Here is a 20,472-nt window from a genome sequence, read left to right on the forward strand (position 1 = left end):
CACGTGGTTGATGTTTGTCGATAAACTTTATCATGGCTTGCTACTGCGTATTCACCTTTATCCGCTACTTCTATCGCACGCTTGCGCGTGTTTCCTTCGTAGCCATGCTAATTTCGTGATTGGTGAGTTTCGCGTTATGCGAAAAAACAGTACTACCCCCCCCCCTCCCCACCCTTTCCCAACATCTCCCCCAAATGATGACAAAAAAATGTGCAGACTCATCGACAATGATTATCAATGTAGCGAATAGCCGAACGCTTGTAAATATCTATTCGCTTTAATAGAGGCACAGAAGAAAGGGGAAGATCCGGTTCGCTACCTTACGCCGTGGAGAGAGCTAGGGTAGGGGTAGGTAAAGTGATGGGAAAGTAGAGAGAGAGAAATGAATAATGCACCTGAAGGCGTATATTTATTGCAGTGAGGACATTTAGACAGCGTTTGTTGGTGGGATCGAATCCCGGCCGCGGCGGCCGCATTTCGATGGAGGCGACATGCAAAAATGCCCGTGTGCTTGCGTTGTAGTGCACGTTAAATAACCCCAGGTGGTCAAAATTAATCCGGAGCCCTCCACTATGGCGTTCCTCACATGTAAAACCCCAGAAAGAAGAAGAAGACAGCGTTTGTTGTTTCATTGTGCAATTCCATTAAGAATAGAACCGTTAACCAGTACATCTGTAGCTGTGCCGGAGCTTTCTCCTGCAGCCACCACAGGTAGAGAGGGAGGTGGGAGAAGAGGAAGGCGCTCGTCACAAAGTTCTCGCGCGGAAGCACGTGCCGGCAGGCCATGGCTATTCGCTTACACGCACAACTCTGGATGATGTCACGATGCCTTCAACAGAGCAAAGGGCTGCCTTCGCATTGTCCCCCTCATTCCCTATATTCATAACCACCGCAATAGCTCTCGATGTTTGATGAAATTTGACAAAGTATTTATTCTACCGTTGTAAATACCATACCTAGAGCTCATAACGTTACGGGAACTATACGTTTCTTAATTAGACATACTTACTGTTGGCGGGCCTTCCCTGGCCCTTGCGCCATAAAACCCCATTAATCATCATCACTTACTGTTGGCGTTCGGCGCGCGCCCTTCGCATCATCACTGAAAGTCCGACCGCCAACCACCGATCAAGAGAACGGGCTACTCACTTTGAAAAAGAAAGGACTTGCTGAATCAGGGTGCATACCTTCTTGTTTTTGCTTCCCCTGGAATTGCGGGCGCACTGTTTTGTCACCCTTACGTAGGCTGCTTTATCGGGGGTATGCACTGACGTCATGGATGCCACCATATTGTTGTATCGTCAACACTATGTTAGTTAGGGGTTATCTCGGTCCGCTTATCTCTTGCGGCGGAGCGGAAGTTGTGAACTGGACACCAATAGGGCGTATGTGACGTCACCTGAATGCACCTGTAGAGATGATGGCTTGCACTGACGTCATCGTAGCCACCATGCTGGTGCACCAGCATGGCGATAAGCGGGGTCCATGACGTCACGTGAATCTGTAGACTATTCCCTTACATTCTGCCTTTCTGCATGATCTTCGGTCTCGTATTATGGGGTAGCCACTGCAGACGTAATTGTTATTTTGCGTAATTCACTGCTTTCCAACTTGATGCTGCGCAAGGAATCAGCGGCATGTGTAATGTGTTGCGCACAGCTGCGGTTCATCTTTACATGCATGTCTGCGGTGGCACTGTCTGCGGTACACTGCTGATGACAAGCAGGCTATGAGATATGAGGTAGCGGGTCTAATCCGCCTTTTTCATTTTCCTGTGCTGCCCTCTGCCGCGCGCCGCTGGAACTATTTTGGTAGGGTGCTGGGGCTTTCGCCGGTTGATTTGTGAACCTGCGCCCGTGTTAAGTGCGCATCGGTTGTGCGTTTCGTGGATCGCGAATAATTATTCATGGCTTCTGGGGGGCAGCATGTCGTTTCTGGAAGCCATGTAGCACTCACCAACTATATACATGCAGGGTGAGCAGGCCTGAGTGTGCTGTTTTGTTTACAGTGCGGCCGATAAAGGCACGCTGAGTTCCCTCTGCCGTCGCGGCTGCTTTGGAGTTTGTTGGCCCTAACTTCTGCACTTGCACTTCGCTTTTTTGTAATTCTTTTTACACATTCTTTAGACATTTCGCATAAATAAGATGTTTTCGAGTGCGCAGACTTCCGCGTCGGATTTAGCAAAGCGATGCACTTGTTTACATCGGCACTACAGCCACGGATCGTTGTTAGCGTCAAAAAATGGGGGAAAGGTGCATATATGAAAAGGCACTGATATAAAAGAATGTCAAAACGTAGAATAAAACACACATATCTGCTCATATGAGCCGCGTTGTTCCATCGTGAGACGAGTCAGTATGAGTGGCTGAGCCACTTAAACAATGGCGGCTGCATGTGATCCAGTTACAAATATTGGGCTGTTAATTTATTACTGATTCTCGCTTTTCTTTAACTTCGCGATAGTTAGTTTGCGCGTGTCATAAAACATTATTAGAGCAAACTGTGCTCGCATAAGCGCTCATTTAAAGGCGTGTTGTTCTCCTGCAAAAACGCGGATGCCATCGCTGACACCGTTGGTATCGAAGCAGCTGTTTATGCTGCTGTACCGAATGTACCGTCTCTTGTTTCGGGTTTGTCGCAGAGATAAAAAGTACATCTCAGGAATTAAGAAATGTGTCAGCATGCCAACACGTAAAAACCCACCCATCTACGCTGCGAATACGACCGGCAGCCTACGGAAATGGTGACGTACAGATGTTGGCACAGGCGTTGGGCACAGCGCTGTGTCCCCGCTTGAGCTTATTGTGTACGCGGCGATCGAAGCGAAGGGTAGTTTATATCAAATCGCTAAGTTTAGAATTGGACTATAAAAGCAGTTTCCTTCATTATAACTTGCTTACTTTTCAGTACAGGTCCGCCGGTAGCGGGTGCGCGAACTCGACGGCGCCAGGCCTAACCTTCGCTGAACAGCATCAACATTGCCTCAAACTTATGTGCACGGATTGAGAGGGTCGAATCTTGTGAATTTCAACTTCGTAGGCATGTCTTGACTCACTTCGAGCGCGATTATTTATACATACCAACGAAGCCGTTGCGGTTATCGCGTTATCGGTTCGATGGCTGATCGCGCGGGGTTCGGTCGAATGATGGTCGGCACGCTGATTTTATCGGTGCCGTCGACAAGAAAGTCCGTCGCAGTACGACAACTCGCGCTCGTCGGTTACGTCTTGTAGGCCTGGTATGATAAAATGGTCTCAGCGACACAGTGCCGAATGGTCGGCCAATCGTTGGTATGCGCGTCTTGTCGGTCTCGTATCGACCCAGTGTTACCGCACCTTGAACGAGTACGTGAAGTCGGGCACATACTGCCACTACCAGCAAGCGAGGACCGACGCTGCAAGATATGTCTTCGTCAGCAAAGTGTTTTTAAGTGTCGTCGAAGTGTAACGCAGGGGTTTATCGATAAATTTGCTATTACAGCCATCAATGCAAGGCGGCAACTACGTGGTTCCCTGTGCAATCTGGACGAAGCCCTCGCCGCTTTCTGTTAAAAGTGGCGTCGCAGTCTTACGCTACGCACGTTTTCGGTACCGCACCAACGTCGAGCTACCAGTGAAGTTTCAACGAGGTACACGGCACGAGTTTGCACTTGCAGTAGCGCGCGTCCGAGCACTTTTTTTTTTTTTTTTTCGGGGGACGTTTCCCCGAGACGGGGCCGCACGGCCGCGCGCGCGACCCTTCCAAAACGTTTCGCGACTAATCCGCCAGGGCAGGGCGCATGCGCCGTAGCGCCGTGAAAAAGGCGGATTGCAAAGAAGTTATTGAGAAGGTAACAGTGTCTGCTGCAAGAACCTGCTATTGTCGCAGTAAATGTACTAATTGCCAAGCCACTCGAGTCCATTGAACTTTTTCAACTATTTTTGCTGCCACCTCCCACACTCAAGTACCCCCGAGATTTACTTTCACTCCCCTTTTCCATGCCTGGCCACTGAGTTCCACACTCATCTCACAATCGTGTTGCTTTTTGTACTGTGTCCTGCTGGCAGTTAAACCTTCGAGATTGTGCTGTGCTAGTTGGTGGAACCCTGCACGTACAGAAGCAAATGGAATGCAGGAGCTGTGACCTAACTCCATTCCAGTGCCCTCTAGTAGCCTCGGGGAGAAGGTAGAAATTGAATCATGCTTATGCACAGGCCAGCACTAATAGCCAGAGGCTGCTGGAGGGCACTAGAATGCAGCTACGCCCCACCTAACAAGTTCCATTTACTTTTGCCCGCACCTGTACATTCCGCGCAGACAAGGACAGAGGCAAGAATGAAACAAAATGTATAACTATGTCTCCTTGTTCTTATCTGTTTGCGCTCTAAATACTTTCACTACTTTCGGAACTGTTAGCTTTCCAATACTTCACCGAAAGTAGCAAAATTTGTGAGCCCTCCTCTAGGCCAATCAGCTTAAACCACTTTTCAGCCTAAGCCACTATTTAATATGACAAGAACCAAGTGTCATTACTCTGTGCTTCTTTCTCTGGCTCACTGTTGATAAAATTGCGACTTTATGCATGCTGGGTTGCTGCTCACCGACACTGCAGCACAAGCGGAAAAGCTGAATCAATGTTACAGTATTGAATAGAACTAGAGAAGAACTGCATTGCTGGTGGCAATGTCACGCGAGGCTACATTTGACCAAGGTGGGCACAACTGACGATTTGAAGAATAGTGAGCGCCACCTGTCGTACAACAAACGACGCTCCAGCGCCTTGTGTGAGAAAGTATTTGGTTAGAAAGCGAGTTTCATTTTCAGGCTTGTGCCTGGCCCTTGCTGTGGTAGCCACGTGCGTTTTTCATTGTGGCAAAAATGATCGAAGATGGCGTCGTTCTGATTCTGGACATGGCATGAACCTTCGATGTGCCAAAGTGTGCCATTGAAACTGAACGTGTGCGGCAGCATCTGCATTCTAAAACTTCCACTGCTCACCAGGCCCATTGAAGAAAGAGTATGTTAAATATATGGTGAATTTGGAGACTCCTGGTGCCAGTATGGGTCTGGTGCGAGTAACGTGTGCTCCTTCAATGAAAAGTAGTGTGCACTTCATTTCAGCCTAGTTAGAGAAGACTATGGGCAACGTCGTAGGAGCACACAACCAAAGTGTCGCTGTGTGAGCAAACTTTTGCTTGTAGATTAGTTTCCTTGCGCAAGACACTAAAATTGATTCACTCATCCATGTGCTGTGCTTTACTTGTCGCTCCAGCAACGTTGGTGAACTGCGAGTTTTATGCAGCATATTTCTGAATGAGCTTTCGAAGCACCAGCTACCAGTACGAGCATGTGGGGTCAACTTTCTGTGTGATTAGCTGATGCAGGGAACCATGTTTATGCATTTGGAACATCTACATATTTAGCATTGGCGCACGCGCAACTAAAAAAAATTATGGGGTTTTACATGCCAAAACCACAATCTAATTATGAGGCAAGCCGTAGTGGGGAACTCCGGAATAATTTGGACCACCTGTGGTTCTGTAACGTGCACCTAAATCTAAGTACACAGGTATTTTCGCATTTCGCCCCCATCGAAATGCGGCCGCCATTGCCGGGATTCGATCCCGCGGCTTCATGCTTAGCAGCCCAACACCATAGCCACTAAGCAACCACAGCGGGTGGCGCACGCTTAACAGGCTCCCCTTACATTTTAGTTTGTTGGTAGTCCTGCATGGAGAGCAAATGCATCAATGTGGACATTTGGGCGAGCTGGTTGCTTTCGTGACGAAAAGTGCAAAACAGGCAAAGTAAGCAATACCACAGTGCTGCCGCACGCTCTGTCCGTCCTCGTCCATTTTAAGCTTCTCACTTTTCCGGCAAATACGGCTGCATTTAAGGGCATCCCGAAGCTTGCAGGCTGAGATAACTCTGCAGCACTGAGAAATGACAGTTTACAAGCCGTGGGCAGCACGACGAGAACTGGAGTAGTGCGGCAGAGCAAAATTGTGCCGTCATGGCATCTTCGGTGCTTCTTTCCTTGCCGGATACCTCCTCTAAGATGAAAAGCAAAATGAACTCGAGCTCCATTTGCCGGTGAAGCAATTTTTACACCTATATGCAACACAACTAGCCGGCATTTTCATGAAAATAGCGCGATCACAACCATCTCAAGAAGGCGTCTCAAGGCTAGCACTACGCCTGCATTGGTTGTTTGTCTGCTTTCATACCTAACCATGTAGAGAGCACTAGTGACAGGCACGTTTGCGCATGCGCAATGGCATTTTTACAAATCACTAATTGGTATACCGGTCAGTGGCTGTGCTCTGCTTATATGGTTTAAAAGGGGGTCCAAATACAACGTAATTTTTCTGACACGTTTCTTGTTTTTGTTTTACCATTTCCCCACCCAAAAAAAATTCATACAGCACCAGGAATGTTTCTAATCCATTTTCTGGATGAACACAGCACCATATGACGGCGGAGCCAGCACTACTGCTGTTTCTGGTTGGGTCTTGGTAACGCAGAAATAGAGTGAAAATGCTAATTACATAAGGATAATATTATCTTACAACGTTGGCTCACGTTGTAAGAGAACACAGGACGCTCTCCACCAACTCAGCGAAGTTGAATGTGCAAAATAACATTATAATTATCTAATGCTGAAATTAAGCTACATGTCTGACATACACGGGAGCCATTAGGAACTTCTGATTAGGGCCAAGTTAAAACACAAATCACATTAACAAATGATGAGGACTCAATGGGCACTGAGCAAAAATTAAAGATAAAGCTGGAGCTGGATCGTAGGGGCAATAACCTTGCAAAACACAATGGCTGCAGTGACAAACTAAGATAAAATAAAACCAAGAAAACCAGAGAAGGATCAAAGTACCTTTTGGGATAGAGATCACAAATATTCAAAACTTTTTGAATAACAAATCCCCCCCCCCCCCCCCCCCCATAAAATTGTTCCATTTATTTCAGACCTCAAATCAAATAGTGACTATTCAGAAATTAGAATATTTATACTACTTCACATCGTCAACTTTGTGCGTTCAAACATAAAACTGATGCAGGGATGATGTAGCTGCCCCTCAGGGGCAACAGCAGACAAATTATGCACAACAGATTATGTAGTACAGCATGTTGCATTCTGAATTATGTTTGTCAAGACAAAATTGATCTATTTACTTTTTATTTTGGAAATACTGCGGTCATTGAAGACCAGGCAGGTGAGGTGGGGAGGGGAACAAATAATCAATTATGCACACATCAACAGCAATAATTAATTATGCAAGAATATAGAATGGGTGATCAATAGGAAAAAAAAGGATGAAAGGGAATGGACAGTAAAATAATGAAAGCCAAATGTCTAGCACAGACACACAAGAAATATATATATATATATATATATATATATATATATATATACAAACACTTCAATTAACAGCCACATTCAATAATTACAATCTGAACAGTTATCCCTGCAGATTATACAAAAGTAAATTGTTTTGAAAGCAGCACAATAAATAGTCTAAGCAGTACACAAAAGCTCGGGCTCAGTCAACGTTCATACCGAGCAAAGCTTTCTCGAAGTCATGCTGATGACTTCGAGACGTGATTTTGATTTTGACATGATTTTGACGTGATTGTCAAAATGTATAATATAATATAATGGTTGCTCAGAAAGCCAGACCTTTCCAGCTAAACCACTATCATATGAACTAAAATTTCACTTGTACATGGAATTCAGCAGTAAGTGTAGTTTGGTGCGATGTGTTGAAGCTGGAATAGTGGGTGCCATTCAGGTTAAACCTAAATATGCTCAACCGCAACATTATTTCATATAATAGTGGTACGATCAGCTGTGAGTACTACAACCATAAAGAAATATTTTTTGCATGCTATGGCCGCTGATGGTTATTCTAGCTTCAGTCCCGCTTCATAGTGATGTGCAAACTGCCCCCCCCCCCCCCTCCCCCAACTTCATTCCGATAATAGATGACCGTATATGCTCCCAAGAGCCTCAAGTATGTAAATAAACTGCGCATTCATTCATAATGCTCCATAATGCTTCACTAAAACGTGCCCTGTAATTTGAAATGGAATGACAAACTTTCTAATATCACGAAAGCAAAAGGTAAACAAAATTTCCCGTCAATGCAGAAAAAAACCTTGCTTGATCTTCGAAAATACTAATCGATTGGTTTCTGGCGCTACTTCGCTTGGTCTCCATAATCATGGCATACATCCACACACTCTCGTCACTTTTGGGTGTTATAAAACGAACACAAAGCCGGGAAGAGGACGGACACAGGCCCAGATGCTCCACAACAACGCACTTACGTAAGGAGGGGGGGGGGGGGGGGGGGGGGCTAGTTGTATCAACTGTAAGGCACATTACTTATTACAACAGGGTCATTAATTTTACATAACGCAATTCACGACTTCTGTTCGCCACGCTTTACTGATTGTCTAAAAGCTGGCCTCCTTGGCCTCTCGCTTCCCAATACTGTGAAGCCAGCCGCCATAAGAAGGCACGCCTGGCTCATTTGGAGATGTTTGAAATCTTAGCGAAGCTACCCCACGCATGACAAGATTGCATAGTTCTTTGCGTGGCCTTCGGCACCGACGTTTTACGACTGCATAACGCTATAGAAGTTGGTTCTGCCTCGTAGTGCTAAACGGAGGTGACGTAGGTAAGCACAACCACTCGAACCCAAGCCAACACGACACGAGTAAGCTAGGCAACATTTTTTAGACCAATATACACAACAGTTAAGAAGTTTCACCGCTGTCAACATAGCAGGATGAAACACGCAAAGCGGATCGAGCCTACATATGAAGCAAAGCATAACTCCCACGTGATTATCGGTTCTTGAACTCCAGTTGCACGTAAACAAGTGACAGCTCCCGGCCAGACGCGGCGTCTTCTGAAGCGTCACGAAATTTGCGGAGAACGAACGCATCTCAGCGCTATTAGCTCAGATACCTAAAGTGTTCGAGCTGCTATTTCCAAAGCTGTTCAATTTGGTTTCGCGGGAAAACATGACCGATAAACGGAGCAAACGAGTTGTCTACAAATGCAACCGCTTGCGAGGGTGAACGCGCGATTTCCGAGAACCACGAAATAAGCGCATTAGCTACAGCACTTGCATCGGTTTACAGTTCTTACCTCGCTACGGTGGGAGTTCCGATCCTCAGAATGTTCAGAAGAAATCCTCTCCAAACTTACTCCACTGGCATTATCGCAAACAACGCTACAACCGCCGCAACAGAATTGCGGTGGTGGAACAGGAAGACGGGAACAAGCCAATGAGCCTGATACCACCAATACCGAGGCCAATCCAAGCCAGAAACGTCGTGGTCTCATCGGGGTCAATTATCTTGCCTAATGAGACTTTATAAAAATTAATCATCCACGTTTTTATTGATTGAAGAAGTGTCTATAATAATTGTTGTTAAGATTTCATTGATTTTGTGGATTACAAGTTCTTACAGCTGCTTGTTTCAAAGAATCCACTAGAATCCGAAATTGGAATCGAAGTTGCGCTTTTTAACATGGCGACGCGCATGCTTTTATTACGGTGGCTACTTTTCTTTAGAGCTGTAATCGGTGACAGGTGCCACTTGCAGGTGTGATAAGCACTTGCATTTGGCGATTCTACCGCAGAAAAACATGACGCCACAAAACGATTTTTACTCGTGCTGCATCGACGAGATAGCGCTGGAAGGACTCGATGGCATCACGCTACAGGCACTGTGGGTCCGCCTGCAGCTGCGTCCAAATTTTACTCTCTCTCTGGACAGCAAGTCCAAAGCCTTCATATGGAGCGCGCTGGTCCCAGAGACTCGCCTCAGCTTCTACGAGCTCCAAGAGCCCCGCATGGACCTCGTCATTTACGACCGGTACAAGAACGTGGATCCCAACACGGGATACGTGGTCGAACCCAATGTGCTTCCGCCGGATCCTTACCCCTACAAGTTGGTCAACAAGAACGGGCAGCTCGGCTCGTGCTGCGCATTTGACACTCGCAAAGATGTCAGCGACGAAGTCCGGCAGAGCTCACTCAACCTGGACGACGCCGTTGCTAGGTGGGGCAACCGTTTGGTTATAGTGGCCGACCAAATAACTCGTGAGCGAGCGCTGATCGGGCCCAACAACTCGATCACGGACTTGGACCTGAGCGAAGTAAAGTACTGCATAATGGAGCGTATTGGTCGCTCCCGTTACTTGGGCCAAACGACGCAGGGGAAACTGGACCTGCGTGTGTTGAACCTTACACACGCGACCATGTTTATCATGCGCAAGCAGTTAGTGCAGCGAAACCTAATCACGAAGCAGGACTTCTGCCTGAAGATGGAGGGCGGCGGTAGCAGAGTAGGTTTCTTGCTCCATCTGCCGCGGTTCTTCGTTGAGGTGAAAACTAAGAGTCAGATTATGGCCCGGGAGCTCTGCGCCCTGTTAGACAGCAAACCGAACAAGCGCGAAGAGTCGTCCAAATTGTTTAACGAGCTTGGCCTGACGGCCACGGCGGCAAAAAAACTCATGTATGGCCCAGCGGCCAAATACGTGGCACGGCATACTGTGCCGTACAGCGAGTTCTATCCAAACTCGCCGCACGAGGAATGTTACACAAAGAACAACAAGCCGCGCAATGTTCGCATCTGTGAGCTTATCAGGCCTTACGAGGAGGAGGAAGAAGAGGAGGACCTCGAAGGGTACATCGCCGACAAGAGCACGGGCCTCTTCTTTCACCCGCAGAAGTACACGTATGACAGGCCGAGACTTAACCAAGCTTTGAAGGAGGTCTACAAGACTGGTACGGCAGGAATGACTTTGCGTGAACTATATGCCGCCTTAATGACAACCCGCCTGGAGGTTCGGAATCTCCTGAAGGGGTTGATGAGGAGACAGCTTGTGGTACCATACAGGGAGGATGTGGGCAAGCAGCGTGTGATCAGGTACTTTTGTCCAGAGTATGCTACAAAGTCTGAGATGCACAAGAAGATTGTAGCTGAGAAGAAACGCATGCTAGAGCAGCCAAGAGTAGATCCACCACCCGCTAAAAAGCAAAAGACAGATGCTTCCTCACTGTCAAAATCACTATCGGCTGCAGAAGTGCAGGAAGCAACAAAAGAAGCTCCAGAAAAAGTGGAAACAACTGAATCAGCTGCAAAGAAGGCAGAAACGCCTGCTGTCGCCAAACAGCTGCCTGTAGGCACGAGCACAGCAAGAGAGGAGCTGAAAGAAGCCGAAAAGGGCATAGACACTCCTTCTTGCTCAGCTTCCAATGATAGCTTGCATGACAGCACCGCAGATGCTCCTGAGGTTGAGCAACCCACTATTACTATAGAAACTGACGGTGTCTGCTTCTTTCCGAAAGTGAAGCCACAGGGAACAATAGGCTTCCCTACACTCTCGGAGGTGATGAATCGAAAGCCCCTGCAAAAGCTGCTCCCTTCCTACAAGATGCTCATGAGGGCAAATAGGATCATCGAGTATCTAAAGGCTGAGAAAGTGGTCACGGACTTCAACAAACTGCAGAAGGCCCTGCAAAAGGCCGAGGAAGAGGAAGGCTCAACAACGAAACTGGACCGGGTGTCCCTCGGGCGGCTGGTCTCCAAGCTCTGCAATGGCGGGTACCTCAAGACTATTCATACTGTCCTGAGACTGGGGCAAAATGTGAGGGACCTCAAGCTGATTTGTATGCCATCTGTCACCAAAGATGATGAAATCGTCAAGGCGACCATAGAGCAGGCCAAATTCAAGTATTTCCAAGCCACACCAAAGGAGCCCAAGAAGCCAGAGTGCAGCCCTGCACCCGAACCCAGTACCTGTTCCAAGATGACTTACAATCCTGCCATAGGGCGCTACTATGGAGCACAGCCAAAGTTTCGCAGGATGCATCTCTGTTATGCCTTCATGCATTACTTGTTGTACAGCTACGATGGTGTTGCGCAAGAACGGTTATCGGATGACCCTACAACCCCAACACAGTACCAGAAGGCTGTTAGCTGGAAGATGTTTGTTCCCCCTCTGTCCAACAGTCCAAGCACGCCCAATGGATGGGTCTTGTTTGCAGACATCCTACTCTCACTGCCACTCTCTCTCTTTGTCAAGATTGCGAGCTCAATCAAGCACAAAATTGAAGGGCTCGAAGAGTACCTTCATGATAAGATTAAGTGTCACTACCTCGTTCGAAGTCTGCCTGTGAAGCTGAGGAATGCGCTGCTTTTTGCCAGGAGGTACATCTACTCAATCCACGAGACAGTGAAGAGGCTGGCGTTTGTAGGGATGGTCACCTTTGGGCCACAGCGCCTCAAGGAGAAGGACCAAGTCTACCTTTTCCTGCACAGGAATCTACGCATCAAAGACACAAAAATCTCTCATCCAGGTTACCACCAGGTATCGACTGACATTGAGTATCCTGTAAAGCACTTCTTTCTTGAAACTCAGCAGGACGTCGACCACTTCTGGTTGGAAGTAGAGAACACTTGCATTTGCACTCCTCTTGGAATGCCGCAGTCAATACAAGGTCAAACCATAGAGCTTCAGAATTTGTACAAGAAGCCAGCCATGATTGAAGCCTGCAGAAACAGAGAGTTTGGAGAAGAGCAAGACAATGGCACAGTTCCCGGTGACCAGCTTGGGGCCGCGGGCTTTGACTCTGCCCTCTTTGCACATCTCAAGAGAAACTGGGCCTGCGCCACCCCGATGCCTGCAAAGCTGAGCACATCCACCGCTGAAAGCAGAAAGCCAAACCCAAAAGGTGCTAAGCCTCTGCAGAGACTTCTTAGCTATTTGGACAGAGCTTCGAAAAACACAGGAGCTAATCCTCCTCAAAAGCAAAGCCAAAAAAGGGTTCGAGATGCAATTTCTCGGATGTCAGTGTACTACCCAAAACAACCAGATGGCAAGCCATTGGCAGTGCCTGTTGTGAAAGGAGCAAAGAAAGCTGCTGATCACCAGCCCAAGAAAAAAGCTCTGCAACGAAAGAAGTCTGATATTACCGTCAGGGTTGTCCAGCCTAGGAAGCGTCTCAATGTTCGCAGGCCCTACTATGATGACAAAGATAAAGCTGCTTTAAAGGAAATGAAGACCATGCGGGTTTCATGGTCGTCACAGGAGGACATTGTTCTGCTCATGTGCAAGGTCTGTTCTTGGTTTCTGGACCGACATTTGGATAAGATGGTGGTGCCATTCACCGTCATCAGGGACATCCTGAATGAGCGCTTTCCTGAGCTGAGCAAGGATAAGACATCTCGGGCATGTCAGAGGCGACTGCGATTTATGTTGATGAACCCCGCAACCAAGGCCAATGCCTCAGTCTTCCTTTGTGAAGCACAGCAAGACCAGACGCTCGTGGAAATGTTTCATGGGCCAAAGCCAGTGAAATCAGATGAAAAACAATGGTTGACTATGTTCAGAACTGTCCTTGATCATTTGATGAAAAAATTCAGCAAGAGCTCAGAGGAGAGGCACCGGGAGGTCTCCCTCCCCAATAGTTTTGATGAGCTGAAGAACCGTTATGAAATCATTGTGAGTGGCCAAGTTGAAATGGACAGCTGGTCTTATACAGAGCCTCAGAACCTTGTTGACATACACTTCAGCTCAGTGGCAGTAGTGATCCTGGCCTCGCTCGCAGCTGACGATGGCAAGAGTAACTGGTCCTTGATACTCTACAAAATCTACGAGCAGTATCCAGACAATCTTGTTCGCTCTGTGACTGCTCGACTGAGGCACAATGGTGTCATCTGCAGAAAGCACCCAAACGCCAAGAAACTTTTCATCTCTCTCAACCTCTCCATGCTGCCGTTCACACTGTCCCGGAAGTTCCAATTCGATATGACGCGGCGCTACTCGCCTCAGCACATAACATCGATGGGAAAACTGCTGCTTGAACTCTTGGCGAAGCGTAGGAGTGGTGAGCCGTATAGCTTCCATGATGGTATTGAGCCAGCATATGCACCATTGCTGTTCACACTGCTGCTGATGAACAAGCTCAGTTACACTATGGAAGTGCCTCAAGCAATAGTTGAATACGACTGTAGCATGGCTGCTGGGAGCATGCACCTGCGGAAGCCAGAAGGCAGAAAGGCAGAACCAACTGCCTCCGAGGCTGAAGAGCCCCTCGGGAGCAACTCCACACTCTGCGACAAAGCAAAGAGCCTCAACTTTGTGACAGCTGGTGGCAATGCCAAGACGTCTCGTTCATTCCTTTATATGCTCAGGCAAGACATGACGAAAGCACTCCAATACAATCACTTGCGTCCTCAGGACTATGTAGTCATCAAATCATGCAAGCTCGACTTCTCACTCACCGACGAGGATCTCATCCCAGGCTGGACTCTCGAGGACCCCACAGACAAGTCGTATGCTCTGAAAGTTCGTAACCCTTTGTACGATAAGATTATCCAAGAGCAACGTGCCTGCTACAGCTTGAGTGCAGTCAGCCACTCCTGGACAGCAGAAGGCATCGCCGATGCTTACAAACAGGAGGGAAAAGCCCCCGAAGATGCCCAGCTTGGAACTGAAATCTACTACTTCATTCTGAAGAAAGAACAGCTTGGAGTCACCTATGCCCAGCTCTGCGAAGCCCTCAATTCAGCTATGGACAGTGTGACGCTGAACTCTCACCTTGATTTCTTGGTTGAAAGGAAAATTATACTGCGTATTGGAGTGACATGCATTCGATACGTTGCGCTTCAGCACTGCAAACCTTGGGTGATCCGTTCTTTCAAAATCCCTAAAGAGATGCGTGCCTACACCTCAACTCTTGGAGAGCAGGAGCATGTCCTAAGAGCCAAAGTAAGGAAGGTAGCAGAAACAGACCAGCTCAAGGTGACTAGCAACACCGGTGGCAGGTCGGAGAATGCTGCTGAAGGTGGTGCTGATACTGGAGGAACCACTGCAGAAGGTGCACCAGGAAGCACAGGCTCCGAACCCTCATCGTCATGTTCTTTGGAAAATGCTGGCAAGGAGAACAGCTGTGCTTCCACTGTGAGTAAGGACGATAAAAGTGAAATTGGATGGAAAAACACAAACAGTCGACGGACGCGAGACAGCAATAGCAGTTGCCTTAAACGAACTTATTATGAGGCAATGACAAAGAACATTAATGTGGAGAATTTTGAGAAGATAATGTACATTCCGAGGCTGTGGAGGAAGCCTGATGGAACACTGAACCGCCCTGTGTTCTTCCAGCTCCTGTCCGCAGTCCTGTCGTACATCTTGGACAATCCCGGTGTGACGGAAGACCTGTTAAGGTCCAACTTCTCCCGTCAGATAGAGCCATGTGTACTGACACTGGACATGTTACGGATTCTGCAGCAGATGGGTTGCATCAGGCGATTCTTCATGAGGATGGACACTGCAGCCAAGTGCAGCCTCTTCTCCAAGCGGCGTCAGCTGGTTATTTGTGAGAGATACTGTCCGGGCGATATTGTCTGCTATGATGGAACTCTTGAGGCCCTTGTTAACTTCACAGCTTTTTCAGTCTATTTTCAAAAATAAGTGGTAATGTCTGTGCATGCTAGGCATGCTCTACTGTGTCCAGATATATTACATCTGTGTAGACTGCCTGTGTCAATTCTTTGTAAATTGCCTGAACGATGCCTTTGTGTTCTGCACAGGAAGAATAAAAAAAAAACATTTCGCATTCCAATGAGTGCAGTCAAACTCGGAAGTTACCATGCCCGTGCGAACGTAGCTGAGTGACTCCCAGCCTTGTGAAAGTAAATCCTTGTTATTGTGCACTTGGTCTGCTGATAATACAGCATAATACATTCTTGTCCTAGATATAACTTGGAATCTATTTCACATTTGCAGTAATTGGTGCTGCTATGCAATGTAGTGCAATTTCTAGATGCAATTGTAGCGTCTAGGAACTTTTGAAAACTATGTAGCTAGTACATGTGAAATATAAATTCTGTGTTGCACAAAGGAAAGAGGTCATGAGCATCTTGGCTTGCAGCTTACTTTAAAGGTGTGTCCTCATGATGGAGATGATTGAGCTTTATTAAGAGCAGACAAAGTTGTTTGGCCGCCTTCCTTGCAGGTGGCCTCCTCAGTTTAGGAAGCCATGGGGCCTGGCCACCTGCCTCGCCCTGTTCAGCTGATGGTTGTTATCAGGGCTGAGGCTGGTGAGCAGTGCCTCTTGCTGCTTTGGTGTGGGGTGGGGTTATAGGGGGGAACGTCGGTGTTTCGGTCGCATTTCCATACTATGTGGTACAGAGTGTTTTGCGTGTAGCAGAACTTGCAGTCGTATTCGTGAAGTGTGGGGTAAATGAGATGGTATTTCATGCCGTGTAGAAGAATGTTGGTTTGTAGTTGTCTAAGTTCTCTCATCCTCTTTCGAGAGCTTTGGGTGTGGGGGGCTATAGATTTTTCTCCCCAGTCCTTGGTGTGTGAGTATGTCCGTGTATCTGCGTGGTACAGGTTTGTCCGGAGGGACTGTTACTCTGTCGCCTAGCGAGGCTGCCTGGAGAGTATGTTTTCGGGCTGCATTGTTGCCTCCTAGAGACTAGTGTTGTGGTGTCCATACTATGCACATTTTGGGTAAGGGTTTGGTGTAATTGAGGATGTGTAAGGCAGCTGTCACTATACTGCCTATCATGTGATCGCGACACGCTGATTGCTAGTCTGTCAGGATGCTGTACACAAAATGTGTTGTAGAAAACAGGTTTGAAGAATATATGCTGCCCCTCTTGGGGAGGACATGAAGTACATTTCGCGATAGTATGGTATGCAGAGGTCACCTATGCCCAGCTCTGCGAAGCCCTCAGTTCAGCCATGGACAATGTGATGCTGAACTCTCACCTTGATTTCTTGGTCGAAAGGAAAATGATACTGCGTATTGAAGTGACATGCATTCGATACGTTGCGCTTCAGCACTGCAAACCTTGGGTGATTCGTTCTTTCAAGATCCCTAAAGAGATGAGTGCCTACACCTCAACTTGATTTCTTGGTCGAAAGGAAAATGATACTGCGTATTGGAGTGGCATGTATTCGATACATTGCGCTTCAGCACTGCAAATTTTGGGTGATTTGTTCTTTCAAGATCCCTAAAGAGATGCGTGCCTGCACCTCAACTCTAGGGGAGCAGGAGCATGTCCTGAGAGCCAAAGTAAGGAAGGTAGCAGTCTGCTGATAATACAGCATAATACATTCTTGTCCTAGGTATAACTTGGAATCCATGCACATTTGCAGTAATTGGTGCTGCTATGTAATGTAGTGTAATGTAATGCTACCTTCCTTACTTAGGCTCTCGGGACATGCTCCTGCTCCCCTAGAGTTGAGGTCTGCAAGCTGTACAATCAAGACGGAATGGATTCATTTTGATTTAGTGTAGTTTGGCTCATGCAATAGCCACATACATGATACCATGTTGAAATGAGAGAAATGAAGCTCATTTCCAAGGGAGCTTCAGTTCAAAGCAGTTTTGTAGATAAAAGTTGGTAAAAAGCTTTTAATATGAACTACCACTTCAGTCTGCTCCGGTGAGAACCCTGCATGATATTACAGCACATAAGCAGGACAAAAGACCGCAATTCTGAGAAGTGGGACTAAGCTTGTAAAAGTGAGATGTCTTGTTGCAGTACACTGCTGTTCGTGACCCACTTTACAGATGTAATCTGTATACTCTCAGTTTTAATCAGTGCATTGACCACATAGGAACTCTACCATCGTGCAAAAGGTGGAAAGTGCCATTGGGCTTGTAGCAACAACATCGAATAAATACTACTTGAATAGCTAGGGGTCAGGAACAATGTTACAATATTTCATTGCAACATTCGTAGCCTTAATAAAAGTTTGAATTCCTTTACCTCTTGTATAGCATGGCATAATTTTTGCTTATATTATTGTAGCTGTTAGTTAAATTTGGCTCAAGCGAAACAAATCAATTTATATACAGGGTTACAAACTTCAATCGCTACCTCATGACTCATGTTCACAAGGTGGAGACGTAGGCCTTTTTGTGAAGGCTGCTTCCCAGGTTCTAATGTCGACATGTGTTAGTAATGATATGTCGACATGTGTTAGTAATGATATATTGGAAGCTTTGTTCATAAACATTAGTGGCGCTGCAATAGTAGGGGTCATTTGCCGCCCTCCGAGCTCATCGGTACAGTCCTTTCTTGAGTATCTCGAGGCTGACCTGGAAAGCATGTATCATGGTCATCGTAGCTGCATTGTAATAGTCGGCGACTTTGATATTGTCACGTTGTAGTGCTGGTAAAGAACGCAGTGTCAAAACTGAGTTACAAATTTAGCTCTTTATTGGGCGAACTTGCACCTAGCAAAAAGAACTAACACTCAAGCAGAACGATAGCGGCAAAAAAAGTCGGCGATCGGTGAAAATCTTCTCGGTGGCTCGAGCGCATTGGCTTCAGCGCAAGGTTCCAGCGTAATCGCTAGTGCCCGTGTGCCTCCCACAAAATACTACCCAATTCGTGTGGTGCATGCAATCAGATTGCACAAGGTTAGGTGACAACAGATAGAATCAACGATAACCTTCGAGTAAGTTTCAAATCATGCGCGTGACTTGCGCTGAGCGATAAGTTAATTTGTTAGCTAAGTTGTAAGATAAGGTGTTAGTGGGTGAAATGCAGTCCCCAAGAAATAGATATTGATACGATCGGTGATATGACTATACTAATTATACCCTTCTTTTGAAATCATTTAACCTGCGAGAACAGGCGCAACACGTTTGTGTTGCGAGTACTTCTAGTACACAGTAACACTGATTGACCATGCCCTTTACAACTGCGAAAGTTATGTATGTGGGCAACTGCGAATGTGTATGTGGACGTTTATCCCACTCCCATAACCAATCCCTCGCCCACCTTTGTTGTTATTGATAAGTGTTTGCATTTTGATGTGGAACAGTTTCGTTCTAATACATGCACGAAAATAGGTTACAGTGCTCTTCAGGAAAAGCTTAAGCGAATAGACTTCCGTGTTGAACAGGGAATATCATAAGTTATTTGCTGTCCTTACCACTGCTGTACTAGAAAGCTCTCGTAAGAATTTACATGGTCAGTACGAGAAGACTGTCTGTCCATGGATGACCTATAATATATTGAAGGTTCTGAAAGAAAAAGATGTGTGGTGCGGTAGATGGAAAGAACAAAAAATGATTAATACTGTTGCAGTCGTTTCAAAAGTTTGTGAAATGAATCGGCTTCCATAATTGTAAAGAGAGAAAGAGAGCATTAAAGCCAGCTTATCGAACAAGCAAGTGGAAATGTACTAACAGAATATGGAGCTTGGTCAACGAGGTCATTCGTCGTCGTTCAGGTAAGGAAATACTGCCTAACTTGGTAAAACAACACACAGTGGATGTACTTAATGATTATTAGAGCGAAAGCGCTGCTACGCGATGTCTCGCAAGGTCATTCATCGCGTCGCAATGAATGTATCGCTGTATCCCTTGAGCCGCCGGAGAGCAAGTGTGGCAGGTGTGACGTCACTCCACGTGTTCTGCTGCGGAGAGGCGTTGCAGCTGCGCTCGCTCGGTACTCTATGGAGCCTCGCCGCTGCGGTACCACGTGACTGGGAGAGGGTTTAACGGGTGCTTCGCCGGCGCTTAGTCGCTCTCGGCGTGGATGGCGCCCCAGCTAGGCCGTCTGTGCGTGCGCATAGAATTAAGGACGCAAGCGACAGGCTGGATCCATTCATCCAGTAGATATAGCTAGACGGCAGGCTACGAAACCTCAAGCAAAACAATGTTAGCTGCTGAAACACCGGACCAAAGAGAGGCCAGATTAGCACGTTATTGACCCTTTTCGCGGCGATCCCGTGGGCGCTGCCATATTTGATCACGTGGTGACGCGTCCATTGCTTGCCTCAACTGCCTCCGTTGCCTCCTTGTTTACAATGGAAGTGTATGACGCCGGCGCGGCTGAGAAAACCTCTGTTTTCGGAGATATCGTAGACGGTGACTAGGTGGACGACACGAAGCTTTGATCACAGCTTCAGAGAACATGCAAAAGCGCTTTCGGAGCTGATTGAGCTATGTCCAAACGGCGCAGGCAGTTTATATGGTGCTTCTTCTAAAAGCGGGGCTAAATATGCATTCCAAGCTTTGCGATTATGAATTCAGTCAGGATTAGTGTGTTTTGCTCTTTGTTCTTTATTCGGCAAATATTTTGAAGCAGTGGCTTGTCAGTTTCTGACTCAGTGAAGTTCCTCGGTGCGGCCACTATCTGATTATTTTCTGCCTAATCGCTCGCGGGTGTGCTCAGTTCCGAATCCGATAGATTTGTTCTTGCTGCGCACAAGGCTTGAAACGTAGCTGTTTTGTACATTGTAATACCTTGTAGCAAATATATATTACAGCTAGTAACTTGCTTACTCTTGTGGACCGTCACGAAACATTCAGCTTCGACCATTGGTGCGCCATAGGTGTAGTCCGTCATTTATTGTGTGTATACAGTGCGCATATATTCAAGTGTGCGTCCATTCACTTATTCTTGATACGTCGGCGA

At 46.9% G+C, this 20,472-nt stretch overlaps 1 protein-coding gene across 1 annotated transcript; it reads left to right on the plus strand.

Annotated features, from left to right (window-relative positions):
* Positions 1 to 9,531: 9,531 nt before the first annotated feature.
* LOC119458086 (general transcription factor 3C polypeptide 1) lies at positions 9,532 to 16,783 on the plus strand. The gene has a single exon (XM_037719900.2). The coding sequence runs from the start codon at positions 9,659 to 9,661 to the stop codon at positions 15,494 to 15,496; it is 5,838 nt and encodes a 1,945-aa protein (XP_037575828.1). The 5' UTR covers positions 9,532 to 9,658; the 3' UTR covers positions 15,497 to 16,783.
* Positions 16,784 to 20,472: the final 3,689 nt, after the last annotated feature.

The sequence above is a fragment of the Dermacentor silvarum genome, chromosome 7 (genome assembly GCF_013339745.2).
Source record: "Dermacentor silvarum isolate Dsil-2018 chromosome 7, BIME_Dsil_1.4, whole genome shotgun sequence".
Classification (NCBI taxonomy): domain Eukaryota; kingdom Metazoa; phylum Arthropoda; class Arachnida; order Ixodida; family Ixodidae; genus Dermacentor; species Dermacentor silvarum.

What these genes read in the sequence shown, in the direction of transcription:
- LOC119458086 (XM_037719900.2), top strand. Translation starts at nt 9,659, where the DNA reads ATGACGCCACAAAACGATTTTTACTCGTGCTGCATCGACGAGATAGCG.